Source organism: Paramisgurnus dabryanus, chromosome 23, assembly GCF_030506205.2.
Source record: "Paramisgurnus dabryanus chromosome 23, PD_genome_1.1, whole genome shotgun sequence".
NCBI lineage: Eukaryota > Metazoa > Chordata > Actinopteri > Cypriniformes > Cobitidae > Paramisgurnus > Paramisgurnus dabryanus.
In genome coordinates this window covers 29,515,654-29,535,740 of record NC_133359.1, presented here as the reverse complement: position 1 = coordinate 29,535,740, position 20,087 = coordinate 29,515,654, and the positions used below count along the sequence as shown (strand labels likewise).

The 20,087-nt window shown below is 41.0% G+C and overlaps 1 protein-coding gene across 4 annotated transcripts in view; it reads right to left on the bottom strand.

The window, feature by feature from the left end:
* Positions 1–20,087, bottom strand: part of LOC135780875 (ethanolamine kinase 1) — a 155,330-nt gene that overhangs the window by 106,861 nt on the left and 28,382 nt on the right. For 3 of the 4 annotated variants that reach the window (XM_065291166.2, XM_065291167.2, XM_065291168.2), the window contains exon 3: positions 15,018–15,161. The exons of the other annotated variant lie outside the window; for it this stretch is intronic. In XM_065291166.2, the coding sequence (XP_065147238.1) occupies positions 15,018–15,161 (144 nt within the window). The remainder of the gene's footprint in view (positions 1–15,017; positions 15,162–20,087) is intronic. 4 annotated transcript variants of the gene reach the window in all.

Genomic DNA, 20,087 nt, shown 5'->3' with positions numbered 1-20,087 from the left:
ATCCAAATGCAACTGCATTTATACATGACGGGCCGAAAATAAATAACTTAAACATTTTGGCATGATAAAAAAAAAATCTCGGAGGCCACCGGCCCACGTGTCGACCGGCCCACCGGGCATTTGCCCGGTTGTACAGATTACCAGTCCGAGCCTGACACCAACACTTACTCTTTGGGGGACACTTAAAAATTAAAAATGTTTCATCATTCTTGTTAATCTTAACACAGCGACATGTTCTGAAGTTTTCTATAAAAATCTAGACCGAAATCAACCAACATGTTTAAACCGAAGTAAAACAGTTTGCACTCTCTAAAACATTTTGGTGTTGATGATGTAAACGAAATAATTGATGACATCAAGACAAAGAACCCATAGGTTTTGAATGTAAATGGATGTTTTATGAAATCAGAGCAAGCACACAAAACAACATTTGGAGTTATTATTGATAAATCAGTGAACTAGTTGAAACTGTAATCGCAGTGTGATGTGCACATGAAACCTGAAAACGTAAAATCTGACAATTTCTGCATGCATAAAATAGTGTGTTGAGTTAAACTAAAATAAACAAAAAACCTTTCGGTAACTAAAAAGTGAGTTATGATTGATGATTACCATATCAACTTTTGTGCTCATGTCAGAAAATTAGAGATCTTGGCATACAACTGTATTTAGGTTAACCATGGTTTAGATTTGGTGTGGTGTGTACATGAAGCCAAACTCTGTCAGGATTCGTAGAGACATGGAGTAGATGGTCTGTCTATGTGACAGACGCCAGGTAACAAAATTACAGAATTAGGATCAGGTCGTGCCTGTGGGTTTTAGCTTTCTAACACTGTTGACTTTATTTTACGCCGCTGAAAGACCTGTGAAGTAGACACATGTAATTATGTTGGCTTGAGAAAGCCAACATACTGTTGTTGCACTTAAACTTATTATTCTTTTTCTTCTGAGACTAAAATTTCTAACTCTAACTCGTCCTAGAGCTTTCAAGCTACAGCCATCAAACTTTGGACAGACCTTCGGTCTGATCTGACTCGAGTTGCTATATCTTTTCTAACTGATGGGACCTTCCGAATTCCTAAACGGGGCGCTGAAACACCCCAAAATTTCCATTGACTTAACATTGAGACAAACTTTGACGGGTCATAGCTGCGAGTGAGAAACTTGTAGAAACTTGTGGCTTACCACATTTAAGGAGGCTGACAGGCTGTGTAAGAACATACCTCACAATGGGGTGTAAGCTGTACCCCTGGGGTGTAAGAGGCCCCCAAAATTTCCCATTGACTTATAATGGGGCAGGAAACATGCCCATAAAAGGGAATAAAAGCGTCCCAGATGGAATATCTTCACTTAAGAGTGTCTTAGAGACATAGGGGTGGGCTCATTTTACTCAAGCATCCAATCAGTCTCTTAGGATCACCCCAGAGCTATTAAGCCACGCCCCTAGCAACAATTTTGGGTACCCTAGCAACATCTCCCATAGACTACCATTATAAAAAGCCCACATGGATATCTTTGCACCAGAGTGTCATAGAGACATAGGGGTGGGCTCATTTTACTCAGGCATCCAATCAGTCTCTTAGGATTCTTATTGAGGCATTGAGCCATGCCCCTAGCAACAAAATATGAAGACCCTAGCAACATAATAAACAAAGCATTATATCTCTGGATCTGAACATCGTAGAGACACAGGGGTTGGACCGTTTTACTTGTGGCTTGAAGTGTAATCATTATGGGATGGCAATTTTCTCCCTAGCAACCAAACTTAGTACCCTAGCAACAGAATAAACAAAGCCTTATATCTCCGCTTCAGAACATCATAGAGACACAGGGGTTGGACCGTTTTACTTGTGGCTTGAAGTGTGATCATTATGGGATGCCAATTTTCTCCCTAGCAACCAAACTTAGTACCCTAGCAACGGAATAAACAAAGCCTTATATCTCCGCTTCAGAACATCATAGAGACACAGGGGTTGGACCGTTTTACTTGTGGCTTGAAGTGTGATCATTATGGGATGCCAATTTTCTCCCTAGCAACCAAACTTAGTACCCTAGCAACAGAATAAACAAAGCCTTATATCTCCGCATCAGAACATTGTAGAGACACGGGGGTTGGACCGTTTTACTTGTGGCTTGAAGTGTGATCATTATGGGATGCCAATTTTCTCCCTAGCAACCAAACTTAGTACCCTAGCAACGCAATAAATGTTAGCTTCATGCTAGCTTCCTGCTAATCATGCTAGCTTCATGCTAATCATGCTAGCTTCATGCTAATCATGCTAACTTCATGCTAGCTTCATGCTAATCATGCTAGCATCATGCTAGCTTCATGCTAATCATGCTAGCATCATGCTAACTTCATGTTAATCATGCTACCATCATGCTAGCTTCATGCTAACTTCATGCTAATCATGCTAGCTTCATGCTAGCTTCATGCTAATCATGCTAACATCATGTTAGCTTCATGCTAATCATGCTAGCATCATGCTAATCATGCTAGCATCATGCTAGCTTCATGCTAATCATGCTAGCATCATGCTAGCTTCATGCTAATCATGTTAACATCATGCTAGCTTCATGCTAATCATGCTAACATCATGCTAGCTTCATGCTAATCATGCTAGCTTCATGCTAGCTTCATGCTAACATCATGCTAGCTTCATGCTAATCATGCTAGCTTCATGCTAGCTTTATGCTAATCATTCTATCATCATGCTAGCTTCATGCTAATCATGTTAGCATCATGCTAATCATGCTAACATCATGCTAGCTTCATGCTAATCATTCTATCATCATGCTAGCTTCATGCTAATCATGTTAGCATCATGCTAATCATGCTAGCATCATGCTAGCATCATGCTAGCTTTATGCTAATCATTCTATCATCATGCTAGCCTCATGTTAATCATGTTATCATCATGCTAATTTCATGCTAATCATGTTAACATCATGCTAGCTTCATGTTAAATTATGCTAGCTTCATGCTAACTTCATGCTAAATCGTGTAAGCATCATGCTAGCTTAATGTTAAATCATGCTAGCTTCATGCTAAATCATGTTCGCTTCATGTTAAATCATGCTAGCTTTATCTTAAATCATGATAGCTTCATGCTAAGTTGTCAAACTCTACTCTCAGACTAGGCTTTCTCAAGCCAACATAAAGTTTGTTCCGACGAACTTTTCTATCTAGTTTCTATTAATGTTTCACGTTTCTCTGTGCGGAGTCGCAAAAACATATGAAGAATGAGCAACGTCACACATTGTCTATACAAGATGTCTAAATGTTCTAATGTTTGCATCTAATGGTAACAACACAGACATTAAGACAAAGAATCCATGTATATATATTTTTTGTTTGTTTTTATGAAAACCGGTGCAGCAAAACATACAAGAAACATAAGCAGTAAACAAATTCAACGCATAAAACCACCGTGACAATACACCACTAAAACGTAGTTTTTGTTAAAGTATAAAATTGTTGATGGACATGGATTGACAATCATTATGGAGAGTAAAAAATAAAACAGCTTAAGACTTTTGGAAAACTAAAAACATATCATGTAAAAACTTGCGTAAGAGGTTCCACTGGCACACACGCTTGGTTTTTAATCATCATCATTAAACCTTATGATGTTGTCTAAATACTATAGAAAGTGCATGCATGAACCAAGACCCTTTTCAAAGATGAAATCTACGGCATTTTCTGTGATTTCACACACATTCATTTCTCGTTTCTCTACAAGCATATCAATGCATACATCAATTACAAATGCCGACATGAGGATGGTGTTACCAATGTAAAACTCTTTATCATCACAGTCATAAAAATATCTCTAGGGCTTTTCTAATAAACAAACAGGGTGCCTCTTTGGCCTGAACCGGCATCTGAACCATGTTATTGAAAGATTCATCTATACTTTTCACACCATCTGTTTTTTCCTTGAGTCTGGTTATAGGCTCGGCATTAGCTTCGCAAAAATTTGGAGGCAGGCACACATTGGCATCTTTGTATATCACAGTACATAGTAGATTGGTCATCTCCCGCTTGTAGTTCTTTTTAAGCATATCTTTAAAAAGGTCGGTACCATACATATACCCTATCTGGCCATTGCGAAGTCGTTCAAATTATCTTTGTGCCATCTTTTTCAAGAATCCGTAGCGTCGTAGACAACTTTTGCACCGCGCTTGATTGTTTGTTTCTAAGTTCAATCACCTTGGCAGCAACAAAAGGATCATGTCATAACTTGTGCAAATAGTGTCAACAGTTTCTGCCGCACATTGTTTGATAGTTTGTTTGCGAATTCGGACACCTTGGCAGCAGCAAAAGGATCGTGCAAAATTGTTCTGTGTTGTGTTAATCCGGAGTAAGTTTTTGGTAAAAGTTCCTGTGTTCAGTCGATGAGCTTCTCATCTGTGCAGGCCCTGTTCCGCTTCACAAACCCCCCACGCTGATGAACGTTTGGGCACCTACCACGTGATAACTACCAATCCACACACACCCCCATATCCTCTGGGGGTTTTGTGCTGTAAGTCGTAAAGCTATAGACGCTGATTCATCTTAAACCTAACCTAACCTTATATCAGGTTAAGATGCTCGAATAGTATATTTTTATTTTATTTTATTTAGTAAAAAATAAGGTTTTACCTATTTAATATAAGCACATGATTTTAAATGTTATGTAGAGCCATGTCCTATCTGTTGTTGCTGATATAGATAGTTTAATGGAAGCACACAACCATGTTTAACAAAACCACACAAAAAAGCCTAATGTGTCTCTGTGAGCCATGTCAAATTTATTAAATGTTTTGTCTTTTAAGAAATGTTTGTTGTCACATTAGTGACAACTGGATTATAACATCATCAACTTTGATAAATAATATTTGCAAACATTTTATTGTTCCCTAAATGGATAACAGATGGGTTTAAGGCTACATTAATTAAAAAACAAAAACAAAATACGAGATAAAATGTCTTAAAACTTTTAAGTTGCAAATAAGAGATAACATGATTTAATCAGTATCTGTGTAATGAAGCCTACAATCTAAAAAAAAACCCTTTTACTTTTTGTCAATGGGGGACAAGCTTAACATCAAGGTTTTAGTAACAACCAGAGACACCAACGCACACATGCAAACACACACACGAGCGCAGTCGTCAGTCAGTCGGAATACGGAGCGGTTCATGCGTTATCAGATATAAATTTACTCAGACACGTCTAGATGTTTAATTCTTGATTGTGTATAAGAACCTTTGGTTGTTAAAAACAAAAATTAAGATCAAATAGCATTTGTCATAAAACACACATGGGCGCTTCATCTTAAAAACATGACATGTTTAGATTAGAGACATGGTTCTAGGCCAAAACTAAAATGCGGACAGAATTACATTTGTTGTGAAATAAACACATATTTACACTTGGAGGTTAGGTGCAACTATGAATACAAACCAGAAAATGGGGTAAAAATGTCTTAAAACTTTAAAAAGTTTGATTATAAACACATAGATATGTGAGGGCATGTGCATTATTGCGCTATGCAATAATGTATTTAAATCATTATCTTGTGTGTGTGGCATAATGATACGCCTAAAATAAACCTTTATATAGCCAGAGCGCTCAGAATTACATTTATTGTGTAATAACCACATATTCACAGTTGGTTTTAAGGTGACATTAATTTAAAACAAACCCCAGAAGATGAGATGAAAATGTCTTTAATTGTTTAAAAGTTTCTTAACGGCAGATATGAACACACATCCGTGTATGTTCTTTATTGTAACCGCCGGAGCCCGATCTTTAATGGCGTGAACAGAATACTGTGCATGAAAAGATTCAACATTAATTTAGTTTAAAATAAATAGACTTTAGTCTAAAGAATTGTCGAATTCTGGTGGTTTTGGCACAATTCATTGCTTAGAAATACACGTACTGAAAATTTCATTAAATAAATTTGTGATGTTACAAACTTTTAGATCCTGCAGTGTTTGCCATAAAATAGGCGCTGATGCTCCACCTAAAATCTAAAATAAACCTTTTACTTTTTGTCAGAGTGGACCATATTACATTTTACCAAAACGGTTTTAAAAGATTCTAACTACTTTACAATCCGTCCCCTGCTGTGAATTCTCTCACGCCCCAGACACATACACAGAGCAGCTTGTGAAAGTTTGTGACTGATCAGAAAAATTAGCCTGGGTGCCAGCCGATCTTAGCCCCGCCCACCTTATTTTGAAGAGGGGAAGATCGGTCTGGGGTTTTTCCATTGAGGAGCTACTATGCGAGTCCCAAAGCTGGTCGAACCAATCAAATTGTGAGGGCGTGCTTTATACGATGATGGACAGATGTTTAACAGTAACGTAATCAACCACGTCACCAAAGAGCGCGTGTGTTGAATCTGTTTACAACGAAATGGCTGCCGCTGGAGAATTCAGATGTGTGGATTCTGACATTGAGTCTGTTCTAAAAGATAACGACAGAGCATTGATTTAAAAAGAGGAACAGAGAAACGCGAGCAAGGCATTTGTTTATGTTTTTGCCATCTTTCCCACGGGATTCGGCAAAAGTTGGTCGCACTTATGGAGGACAAAGTTAAAGAAGCAACTGAAATGGGTATCACTGCGATGCAACTCGGCGTGCACGACGAGATGGATGTAATTAGCGGTCGTTGCCAGCTTCTTTTCGGAACCCCGGAATCGTGACTGCTGAATAAGTGGAGGGACATGCTAGGCTCCGATATTTTTCAAGCCAACGTAACGTTAATAGGTATCGTCGTGGATGAAGTTCACCTAACGTACAAATGGTAAGAGATAGTCTTACTGTATGACTTAGTATATACTTAATGTTGTGATATAAATGAAATGTTGTAAACATAGTCGGTGTTGATTCGCTAACTCAGACTTAGTATAATCCAGTGGCGAAGCCAGAAATGTTCAAGTGGGTGGGCCTTTATAAAACAGGGTGGGCAAAGCATAGAATGTACATAATCTGGGGGCGTGCACAACAAAGTTTGTATGCCTGTGGCCGGCGTATGTTTTTTTCCCAATGGAAGTGGCGTTTTTCAAAACAGCCAGCAGGGCGGGACAAATATCACAACAACCAACCGACTCACAGCTCAAGTATCACAGCAACCAAAGCCACGGGCTGAAAAAGCAGCTGGCATTCGGCGTTTTCAGCCGCGTTTAAAAGCGTTGGTGTGCACGCTACCTAATCAAAGTTACCTTGATGCCATGCAGGCAGCACAATGTTTCAAGGGGAAAATTATAAAACCACTTACAAATAACCAACCAGCTTGTCTACAGTATATGGGCAGGTGGGGCTATGCCTGTTTTATACAGTCTATGGGCAGTGACCCACCAAATTATTAATCTACTTGAAAACACAACTCAGTAGAATTAGTAACGGAATTAGTTTTTACGGTATTTACGTTACGTGAACGTAGTTCCGAAAAATGATATGTCTCGTCAGCAAAATGCATGACGTGAAAGCGTCATAGGCTATGACAGATTCAACAGGTAGTGATTTGATTTTACTAAAGAACTCGTTTGAGAGATTGTTATTTAATGAGAACATGGCCATCAAACAACATGGCGCATTCCAAATTTCATGTGTTGTCATTTAAGTGTAAATTTTATTCCAACAACAGTAAATCATACAGCCTATGTACACGACAGAGTCTGCCCCCTTAAATAGTTGACTGGAGTAATACTCCTGACTATAAACTGTAGTAATGACACCACTATAAACGAACATTACGAAAATGTCTGAACTCACCTTTACATGTCCTAATGTAGTCTGATACAGGGCTTCTGGTTAAAGATGGAGAAAGTCTCGATCATAATAACAAAGTCCAATATCTTTGATCATAATATGTCCCTTCGCGCAAAGAAAAGCAGAAATAAAGTTCTCAGACGAGCATTTATCATCGATGAGCGTAACGTTATATGTTTTTTATACAGTATGTGGTGAAGAACAGTCTTTGACACAGCATGACGTCATTATCAAAGTAATAAGTGCTCGTTTCATTTTGTTGACGTTTGAAAAGATGTCCTCAGTAATCCAACTTTCAATGAGTGATGTATAGTCTCTGTCTCCAAAAGTAAACAGATAACAGCAGATCTCATCGTGGAAAGGCTGTTAAACTTGATGATTTGCGACTCGCTATTTTTAAATTCAGTTCAATCGCGCGTAGGAACTAACAATGTGTAAGGTTTTGTCTTGTGTTTTTCTTGTATTTTGCGTAGTTTTGTTATTTGTACTTGTATTTTGATTCTCTGCTCTGTTTGGACTTTTATTTTGAAACACATCATGCCATGTCACGCTTCACACTTCCTGTTTGTTTCTGTATATAAGTCACTTCCTGTACACCTGTTCCCCGCTGTATATTACATTCGTATGCCCAGCCTGTTACCTGTTTTTGTGATCTGTTTATCTGTTTCTGCTACTCTGTATCTGCCTGTTTTTGACTCACGCCTGTTTTATTGGATTTATTGCCTGTTTGCCGCCTGTCTTGATCTTTCGCCTGTTTGTTTGGATTTATGATTGTGACTCTGCCTGCCTTGACCTCTCGCCTGTTATTTGGATTACGTGTATTGGATTTACCCTGTTTGGATTTGGTTGCTGGCCCTTTATTGGGATTTTACAAATAAACACCTTTTGCACATGGATTCACTTTTCACTCGCTTCATTGAAAGCATACGTTACAGAATATACAGCCTAAACCGGAATCCAGCAGAGGTTTGAAAATTCCCACCAGCACCATGACTCCAGCAGATCAACTTGTTTGTCTCCGCCAGAACCACCGCCCTATTGAGAAATTTGTGGAGGATTTCTGTGAACTCTCAGATCAGGTGAATTTTAAAGAGTCATTCCTGAAAGACATATTTTATTGTGGATTAGATCGAGACATTGCCCGTTCCATGCCACTCCATACACCACACTGGACTTTAGAACAATATATTGACCATGCTCTGTGTTTGTGTGGCTCTCTCTTCACTGTGGGTGTTGTGGATAGCAAACCAGAGGCTATTCACAACGCACCAAACCAAATCATGCCTGTTCTGTCCATGCCTGATCATAAAATGGCCGCCACCATGCCTGTTCCCAAAATGGCTGCCATCCTGTCTGTGCCTGCACCTGTTATCGAGAGAGCTATCACCATTCCTGCACCTGTTATTCAGAGGGCCATCGTCACCACCACACCTGCACTTAGGAGAGTTATTATTCACCCTGCACCTGCCGTGAAGATGGCCGCCATGCCTGAATCTTCCGCTGAGGTATGTCTCCTGGACTATAGACTCTCAGAATTTGCCATAGCCCTGTGGTGCGTTTTGTCTGCCGTTTGCTCTGGTATTTTCCATGTTTCTCAAGGCCCTGAACCCGAACCCCTGGACTCATCTAATCTGCCTGATTCATCCGACTTATCCGATTCATCTGATTCATCTGACTGCTCTGATTCACTCGACTCCTATGACTCATCTGAGCTGCCCGACTCATCTGAGCTGCCCGACTCATCTGAGCTGCCCGACTCATCTGAGCTGCCCGACTCATCTGAGCTGCCCGACTCATCTGAGCTGCCCGACTCGTCTGAGCTGCCCGACTCATCTGATTCGTCTGTTCTGCCTGATTCACCTGTCCCATCTGATTCATCTGACTCACCTGATTCGTCTGACCCACCTGATTCATCAGATTCGTCTGTTCTGCCTGATTCACCTGTTCCGTCTGACTCATCTGATTCATCTGTCCTGCCTGATTCACATGTCCCGTCTGACTCATCTGGTTCATCTGATTCACCTGGCTCAAAGGACTCCTCTGATTCACCATCTGGGACATCACCACCTTGGACCTTGGAAGCTTTTCCAAGTTTTTTTGGGGGGGGGTAGTACCCAGACACAGGAAGGAGGCAGAAGGCACCAAGGCGGAGGCCGAAGTGTGCTCGGACCCTTCCTTTCCTTGTGTTCAAAGTCTATTCCTGCCCTATGATATAGCCCCAAGCCTGCCCCATGACCCAGGTCCCAGCCTGCCCCATGACCCAGGTCCCAGCCTGCCCCATGACCCAGGTCCCAGCCTGCCCCATGACCCAGGTCCCAGCCTGCCCCATGACCCAGGTCCCAGCCTGCCCCATGACCCAGGTCCCAGCCTGCCCCATGACCCAGGTCCCAGCCTGCCCCATGACCCGGGCCCACACCTGCCCCATGACCCGGGCCCACATCTGCCCCATGATCCGGGACCATGCTGGCCCCACGACCCTGGACCATCCTGGCCTCATGACCCAGGACCTCCCCTGAACTGCCCTGCCTTGCCAAGAGGTCCTGGCCCGCCCGCCCACCCTCTATTTGGACTTTGTTATTTGTATGTTGGGCTCCGGGAGTCGCCCTTTAGAGGGGGGATTCTGTAAGGTTTTGTCTTGTGTTTTTCTTGTATTTTGCGTATTTTTGTTATTTGTACTTGTATTTTGATTCTCTGCTCTGTTTGGACTTTTATTTTGAAACTCATCATGCCATGTCACGCTTCACACTTCCTGTTTGTTTCTGTATATAAGTCACTTCCTGTACACCTGTTCCCCGCTGTATATTACATTCGTATGCCCAGCCTGTTACCTGTTTTTGTGATCTGTTACCTGTTTATCTGTTTCTGCTACTCTGTATCTGCCTGTTTTTGACTCACGCCTGTTTTATTGGATTTATTGCCTGTTTGCCGCCTGTCTTGATCTTTCGCCTGTTTGTTTGGATTTATGATTGTGACTGTGCCTGCCTTGACCTCTCGCCTGTTATTTGGATTACGTGTATTGGATTTACCCTGTTTGGATTTGGTTGCTGGCCCTTTATTGGGATTTTACAAATAAACACCTTTTGCACATGGATTCACTTTTCACTCGCTTCATTGAAAGCATACGTTACAGAATATACAGCCTAAACCGGAATCCAGCAGAGGTTTGAAAATTCCCACCAGCACCATGACTCCAGCAGATCAACTTGTTTGTCTCCGCCAGAACCACCGCCCTATTGAGAAATTTGTGGAGGATTTCTGTGAACTCTCAGATCAGGTGAATTTTAAAGAGTCATTCCTGAAAGACATATTTTATTGTGGATTAGATCGAGACATTGCCCGTTCCATGCCACTCCATACACCACACTGGACTTTAGAACAATATATTGACCATGCTCTGTGTTTGTGTGGCTCTCTCTTCACTGTGGGTGTTGTGGATAGCAAACCAGAGGCTATTCACAACACACCAAACCAAATCATGCCTGTTCTGTCCATGCCTGATCATAAAATGGCTGCCACCATGCCTGTTCCCAAAATGGCTGCCATCCTGTCTGTGCCTGCACCTGTTATCGAGAGAGCTATCACCATTCCTGCACCTGTTATTCAGAGGGCCATCGTCACCACCACACCTGCACTTAGGAGAGTTATTATTCACCCTGCACCTGCCGTGAAGATGGCCGCCATGCCTGAATCTTCCGCTGAGGTATGTCTCCTGGACTATAGACTCTCAGAATTTGCCATAGCCCTGTGGTGCGTTTTGTCTGCCGTTTGCTCTGGTATTTTCCATGTTTCTCAAGGCCCTGAACCCGAACCCCTGGACTCATCTAATCTGCCTGATTCATCCGACTTATCCGATTCATCTGATTCATCTGACTGCTCTGATTCACTCGACTCCTATGACTCATCTGAGCTGCCCGACTCATCTGAGCTGCCCGACTCGTCTGAGCTGCCCGACTCGTCTGAGCTGCCCGACTCGTCTGAGCTGCCCGACTCGTCTGAGCTGCCCGACTCGTCTGAGCTGCCCGACTCGTCTGAGCTGCCCGACTCGTCTGAGCTGCCCGACTCGTCTGAGCTGCCCGACTCATCTGATTCGTCTGTTCTGCCTGATTCACCTGTCCCATCTGATTCATCTGACTCACCTGATTCACATGATTCGTCTGACCCACCTGATTCATCAGATTCGTCTGTTCTGCCTGATTCACCTGTTCCGTCTGACTCATCTGATTCATCTGTCCTGCCTGATTCACATGTCCCGTCTGACTCATCTGGTTCATCTGATTCACCTGGCTCAAAGGACTCCTCTGATTCACCATCTGGGACATCACCACCTTGGACCTTGGAAGCTTTCCCAAGTTTTTTTTTGGGGGGGGGGGTAGTACCCAGACACAGGAAGGAGGCAGAAGGCACCAAGGCGGAGGCCGAAGTGTGCTCGGACCCTTCCTTTCCTTGTGTTCAAAGTCTATTCCTGCCCTATGATATAGCCCCAAGCCTGCCCCATGACCCAGGTCCCAGCCTGCCCCATGACCCAGGTCCCAGCCTGCCCCATGACCCAGGTCCCAGCCTGCCCCATGACCCGGGTCCCAGCCTGCCCCATGACCCGGGTCCCAGCCTGCCCCATGACCCAGGTCCCAGCCTGCCCCATGACCCGGGCCCACACCTGCCCCATGACCCGGGCCCACATCTGCCCCATGATCCGGGACCATGCTGGCCCCACGACCCTGGACCATCCTGGCCTCATGACCCAGGACCTCCCCTGAACTGCCCTGCCTTGCCAAGAGGTCCTGGCCCGCCCGCCCACCCTCTATTTGGACTTTGTTATTTGTATGTTGGGCTCCGGGAGTCGCCCTTTAGAGGGGGGATTCTGTAAGGTTTTGTCTTGTGTTTTTCTTGTATTTTGCGTATTTTTGTTATTTGTACTTGTATTTTGATTCTCTGCTCTGTTTGGACTTTTATTTTGAAACTCATCATGCCATGTCACGCTTCACACTTCCTGTTTGTTTCTGTATATAAGTCACTTCCTGTACACCTGTTCCCCGCTGTATATTACATTCGTATGCCCAGCCTGTTACCTGTTTTTGTGATCTGTTACCTGCTTATCTGTTTCTGCTACTCTGTATCTGCCTGTTTTTGACTCACGCCTGTTTTATTGGATTTATTGCCTGTTTGCCGCCTGTCTTGATCTTTCGCCTGTTTGTTTGGATTTATGATTGTGACTCTGCCTGCCTTGACCTCTCGCCTGTTATTTGGATTACGTGTATTGGATTTACCCTGTTTGGATTTGGTTGCTGGCCCTTTATTGGGATTTTACAAATAAACACCTTTTGCACATGGATTCACTTTTCACTCGCTTCATTGAAAGCATACGTTACACAATGACTGACGAATCATATTCAACGTTTCATGTTGACAAGCGTGTGCACCAATAGGGTAAAAGAAAACTGCGAAACTGCCTGAACATGCAAACATGCAAACTTGCACTTATATTTTATATTTTAATTATATTTATAATTGTATTACATATATTAAATTATAGTGTGATAAGACGTCTATTCGTAGTACTATTATTTATTTTTGTTAAATTATTTACACATTTGTCTGGAAAATGGCCTTCTGATTGGATGGGCCACAACTCAAAGTGGGCGGGCCCAGGCCCGGCCAGGCCCACCCGTAGCTTCGCCACTGGTATAATCACAATGATGTTAGTGTCATTGTAGCGAAATAACTAGCAGTTCGTTCAGGCTACAAAAGATGACATTTTAACATACGTTACACACTCCGGTCTATCCAATTGAGTGCAGAGGCATTTTTCGGTTGAGACACGTCTCATAATTATAGCTCAATGGAGCGGTATCAGACTCAAATTCTGACTAGAATTGAGTATGACAACGTCAGGCTACAGAAAAATTGCCTAGTTCAATAGAAAATATCAGATTAAAGTTTAACCAGATACATCTAAAATATTTGAATCTTGAATGTCTATAAGAAACTTTTGACAAAACAAAAGTTTATATCAAGCTGTATTTGTCATAAAATACACACTGCCACTTCACCTAAAATCTAAAATAATACTTTTTTTTGTCAGAGCAGACAATATAAGATTCGTTGTATAATATACACATATTCACACATGGTTTTAAGTATCCATTAAATTAAAACAAAACCCAGTAGATGAGATGAAAATGTCTTTAATCGTTTAAAAGGTTCTTAACGGGATATATGAACGTGCACCCGGCGCATTCTCTGTCACCGCTGGTGAGCGAGCTTTAATGCGCGTGAACAGAGCGGGGTCATGAAAAGACTCACGGATCTCGTGAACCGGTTAAAATTTTATTTAGTTTAGACTTTAGTCTAAAGATTGTAGTATTGATGGCGCCGAAGGTTATGGCATTGGGTATTGCTTAAACTATACACGTATACGGAATATTTAATTAAATAACTTGTGATGTTACAATCAAAAGTTTTAATCAGAGACTTGGTTCAAGAATTCCCTAAATCTTAAATAAACCTTTACTTTTTGTCAACGTGAGGGTGAATTACATTTTATTTTACCAACATTGAGTTTTAGAAATCTTTACTCGTTTACAAGGGACACCCCGTTGAGAGACGCGCTGGGGTTGAGGGCTGGTGAGTACGGAGGGGGGAGAGAGAGGGTGAGAGACCGCTGGTAAAACCGGACAGTCCAGAACCTGGACAATCTAAAACAATAAACTTTTTTTGACAGCAATAAACATGACACACACACAGGAAAAAACAACACGTTGATTGACACATCGTAAAACACGCACAGTCCGGACAGCCGCTGTATAAAAGCCATAAAATACGACTCTCAAAACTAGACAGCATGTACACCTTTTGATTGATAGTCCCGCCCACCTGTCAAAACGCGCTTGACAGGGGGTAATAAATCATATTTTGACAGATAGTCCCGGATAACAACTACTCAAGTGCTACAGAAAAAAAACACTGACAGTTATTAACCACTATAAAGTTAATAGAATGAAGTGAACCTTGCAAATCTATATTCTCGCACAAATCATCAATTCTGCACAAATCACTTTTCCTCAAGGAGATATAACCATTGAGTCATAAGCATATATCAATTGTTTTTTATCTGCGGGAAGGGTTCTAGCCAACCAATCACAGCTCTTGCATTCCAAGTAGAACTGATGTGTGGTTACGTTTTTGGGGAGGTGTGCATCAAGGTACTGCTTAGAGTATGGCATAAGTTAAAAATTTGGCTAAAAGTTATCTTACCTTGACTGTACTGGAGCATCAGAACTCTGAGCCAGGATCAGGAAGTTGGATAATCTGGACCACAGGACTGGTGTCACTGGTGAACTGTTTTCAATCTCTCCATCCTTTATTGCATGGATTTTCCCCATTTCTGCTGCAATCAATCTGCAGTGAAAGTAATTTAAGTGTGTTTCATGAAAAGCTAAAGTATCAAAAAGCTGCAGTTTGGCTTAAAAATAGTTCAAATGTCCCTGCAATCAACCATATTCAATAATGCCTGAAATAGTACAGAGCACATACTACATTACTAGACAAGTTTTGAATTTTGATTTTGCGACAAATCAGTAACATGCAGTCAAAAGTTGTAGTGTGTGTCCATTTTAATAGTGTTGTGTGCACCATTACGAGATGTGCTTCAACTAACTGCAGGTGCTGTTAAATATGTCTATAAATATTTTTGGTTAGGTAAATGGTAGGATATAAGAAGTGTAAAAGAGAAAATACTCAGAAAACAAACATTACACTCTACAAAAAAATTGTTATCACCAAAATCGATATTGTATCAGGTCAGTATTAAAAAGTATATTCTTAGTTTTACTCAAAATCTGATATCCGCCATGTTATACTGTCATCTTTTCTCCCTTTTTTCCCAAAACGCAATAAACGGCAGTCCTCCTTCTCTGCAGAATGCAATAAATACGCTCAACAAAATCACAGCGCACCATTCCACGCATTGTAAACAACAATGGCGGTGCGTTAAAAACACAAGGAATCCTAGTTTTACTCATTTCTTTGTACTTTGTGATCAACAAACAAACAAAAGCAAAATAATACTTTTGATGGCATTGATAAACCTGTGGTGGTTCCTGTGGCGAGGAAAAAACGTAAGCCACTCGGGCATCTGAAAAATGACGGCTGTTGCTTGTTCTCACACAACAGCATCAAGCTTCTGTCATGCTAACACATTGACCCCAGGGGATCTTATGAAAAACTTTTCATTATTTTACTCATTATTTTAAGTCAACGAAAATCGAGCAAGACCAAACATTTTACAGCTGATCGCTGTCAAAAAAGTTCAGCGACGACGCTGTCAACAATGACAGTGTTCTTAATATGACAAAGTAAGTGTTTTGATTAATGCCATTAATGTTTATCAGTGTAAACCACTAGTCAACAAAATGAATACAACATGACAAAGATGAATGCACATTTATATATTGATTCAACAGATTTATAGCATTTTGAAAAAAATGTTTTTATAATAAATGTATAATACATTTTTGAAAAACAAATTATGGATTTGAATTTTTAATGTTATTATAACCTAAAGATGCTATGTGAAAGTTTGTAACAGAAAATAGTGGTTTTAATCTTGTCACTTTCTTGGTATAGAAAACACATTTTTACCAAAATTTGTCAAAATAGATTTATTGCGTTTTGAAAACAAACTCTTCATATATATTTAAAGGGGGGGTTTAATGGTATTTCAAGCATTCTGACTTATTAACACAGTTATAGAGTTGTTTCCTCATGCTAAACGTAGGCAAAGTGTCAAAAATGCAGTTGGGCGTGTTTCAGAGTATTTCTGTGCCGAATGCACTTCGCCAGGGTTCGTACAAGTTTCGGCTAATTTTTTTCGATTACGGTTCTAACTGACGTTTCAGGGGTTTTCGATACGTATCACTTCTTTATATGGGCTTCCGCCGGAAAACTTCCCCCGGAAAACCCCGCCCAGCCGTCAGTCAGCGGGAGACGCTAGAGCTTGCTAACAGCTTATCACGCCACTCAGCTTTGTTTAATTTCAAAAGTCAACAATGGCACAACAAGAAGTGTGTTTTTGGATGTAAGGAGAAGACATCCAGCCTTATGGAAACAATGGATATAGTTTATTATCCGGATTAGCAGCGGAGTTTTGCATGTGTGTTTGATGCGGTGGATTTTCATGACGAGTTACACGTGGTAAGTAAGACTTCTGTCTTATGTTGGAAATAGGCGCGTGTATATTATATAAATGACACGAACATGTAGTGAATCATAAGTTAAAAACAGTGTTGTATAGTGTTGCATGACTCGTACTCGCTCCTCCCGTGTTATAACTCCTCCTTCTTCATTTTTTCGTACGTTATCGGAAAGATTCGGTAAAGCTAATCTTTCTTTTATAAATCTGATTAAACTAAAGACTCTTCAGAGATATAAAGGATGTCATACTACTCCATAGGTACTCCAGATTAATATCAGAAATGCAGAAACAGCGTGTGTTACGTGAGCTTTAAGCAATATCGCTCGAGTAGGAGTGTGATATAGCTCTATATCATCACGGCTGTGATTCAGAGCTGAAGATCTTTGCCCGAACCCGACGGGACCCGTCGGGACCCGACGGGCTCGGGCGGGTTCGGGCTTCCTTTCTAACATTTTACACGGGCTCGGGGCGGGCTCGGGCTTGCGCTCCGGCTTTGTGAGGTAAATGAGCGGTCAAGTTCAATCAGTAGCGCAGGATCGCGCTGAATTCATTTACAGTGGATTGGATTTAATGATTTTCCTCATCAAAAACATGTAGCCTAATCTTGGTGAGTAGGTTTTTCAATGTATAACTAAATATGAATCGAGACTTAAATACATAATTTAGACAGAGAATTTAGACTAATGTTGGCAGTAATGGAGAAAAGTGCCGACGCAAATCCCGCGGAGCCTTTCTCTTAATTTCGTTATTGCCAAATACCCATCTTAATTCAGAATATATTATCGAATTTAATTCGTTAAGAAATAATAATTTTATTGGCATATTTATAGTGTATTGCATAAGCCTATTTAGAATGAGATGTTACAATGTTACAGATGACTTATTTTATTTCTTTGTTTCAACTTCCAAGTGGTGTGTAGATTATTAGTCATGAATTAATAATGTTAAAACCTGTGTAAATTTCTCATTCTTGACAAAAGCTGTGTGTGTGCGCACATTTAAATAATGTCGGGCTGTAAACGGGTTCGGGCTTTTAAATAGCTGTCAATCTAAATGTACGTTCGGGTTCGGGCTGCATTCTGTCGGGCTCCGGACATTTCAGGCCTAACTTTTAAGGCCCGATTACAGCTCTACAGTGTGATTATGCCAGAGGCACGAGGCCGTAGGCCGAGTGCTGGAGGCAATCACAGCCGTGATGATATAGAGCTATATCACACGACTCCGAGAGCAATATTGCTTTTATACAACAGTTCGACGGCACACGTTTGAAAAACGAAAACTAGAAAACAAAAACGGAGTTATTTTAAAAGCCTCTTTGTTTGAGAACTACTTCTTCCGCCATGGATTTGAGGGCTGCCAGAATGACAGGTAACACTTTCGGCTGCTTTGAATCTCATAATAACTCAATGGACGGATAGGCGTTTCTTGGTCACAAAGTGTAGTTTTAAGATTAGTTCAGTTGAGAATATATATTTATTATATTTAAATCTACAGTCGATTAGTAAAGATAGCGCCTGTTTGAACGTTTGCTTAGTGAGATTCAGTACGTATGAGAACCAAAGCATGAGCGGACGTCAGTGTTCACTCGCCCCGCTGACCACCGCCCTCTCTGGGCTACATCTCTGACAGGGATTCCCTGGCTCTTATATTCGCCTTGTTTGTTTTTGATGGTCAAAATGAGATCAAATCAGCAGTATTTGGTGTCATGATAAAACTATTACTTGTTTTCTTAGTCATAATTAGTGTCTTTTGTGTGGTTATTGTTTTGGCGCGAGGTAAAAGTTAATAAAACTATACTTATATAATGTTACTATTGGTTTCCCATTTACTCTTAACGCGATACGAGCACTTGATTATTATTAAACTTTGTTCTTGTCAGTACTATATAAAACTGTTTTTTATAAGTGTCAGAGAGATGTTTTTGCATGCTGCTTATAAATATACCAGTGGCGATATTCTCATAACATGTTTTAATAGTCACGTCGCGATTAAATAAATGATCAATGTCCACATTTAAAAGCTGCGATGCTTACCTGCAGTTCCACAGTGTTTTCGCGTTCTGATAAGAGATATAGCTCAAGAAGAAAAACCGAGTGTTTACATTCCTTTTTTCAAGTGTCCACACGATGTGACAAAACATTAATCCCATTAAGTTTAACGTAACATCCAAGAGCGCTGATCTTTGACGGAATAATAAAATTCCGATTGGGGATTCACAGATTGATTTATGAGCTAGTGAACTAATAAGACACACGGAGAGTGTTTAAAAACAGCGCATCTGTGTTTTTCCATTCAGAGATGAGCCTGTTTAGGACCTCCATTCACCAGGTGGCGGAATGATACGAAAGGTGAAGCGGTTACAGTGCCGTTATCAGGACAATATCGCATAGCTCTTAGCCAATCAGATTCGAGGAACCAGAAAGAACTGTTGTATAAATGTATTTAGAACAAAGCCTAATAATAAGCAAGTGCTCGTATCGCGTTAAGATTAAATGGGAAAGCAACGTTATATAAATATAGTTTTATTAACTTTTACCCCGTGCCAAAACAATAACAACACAAAATATGAATAAGAAAACAAGTCATAGTTTCATGACACCAAATACTGCTGATTTGATCTCATTTTTGACCATCAAACACAGACAGGGCCGACATCAGAGCCATGGAATCCCTGTCAGAGATGTAGCCCAGATAGGGCGGTGGTCAGCGGGGGGAGTGAACACTGACGTCCGCTCATTGCTCTGGATCTCGAGTACTGAATCTTGCTAAGCAGACGTTCAAACTGGCGCTATCTTTACTTATCGACTGCAGATTTGAATATTATACATATATATTCTCGACTTAACTAATCTTAAAACTACACTTTGTGACCAAGAAATTGTAATATTTAAAAACGGCGAATCCGTCCATGGAGTTATTATGAGATTCAAAACAGCCAAAAGTGTTACCTGTCATTCTGGCCTTCAAAGGCCTACGGCCTCGTGCCTCTGGGCTAATCACAGCCATGATAATATAGAGCTATATCACACACCTACTCGAGCGATATTGCTTAAATATATGTATATATATGTACACCTGTTACCTTGATTACCGATGCCAAAACGTGCTTTTTCGCAAACCAGACAACGATG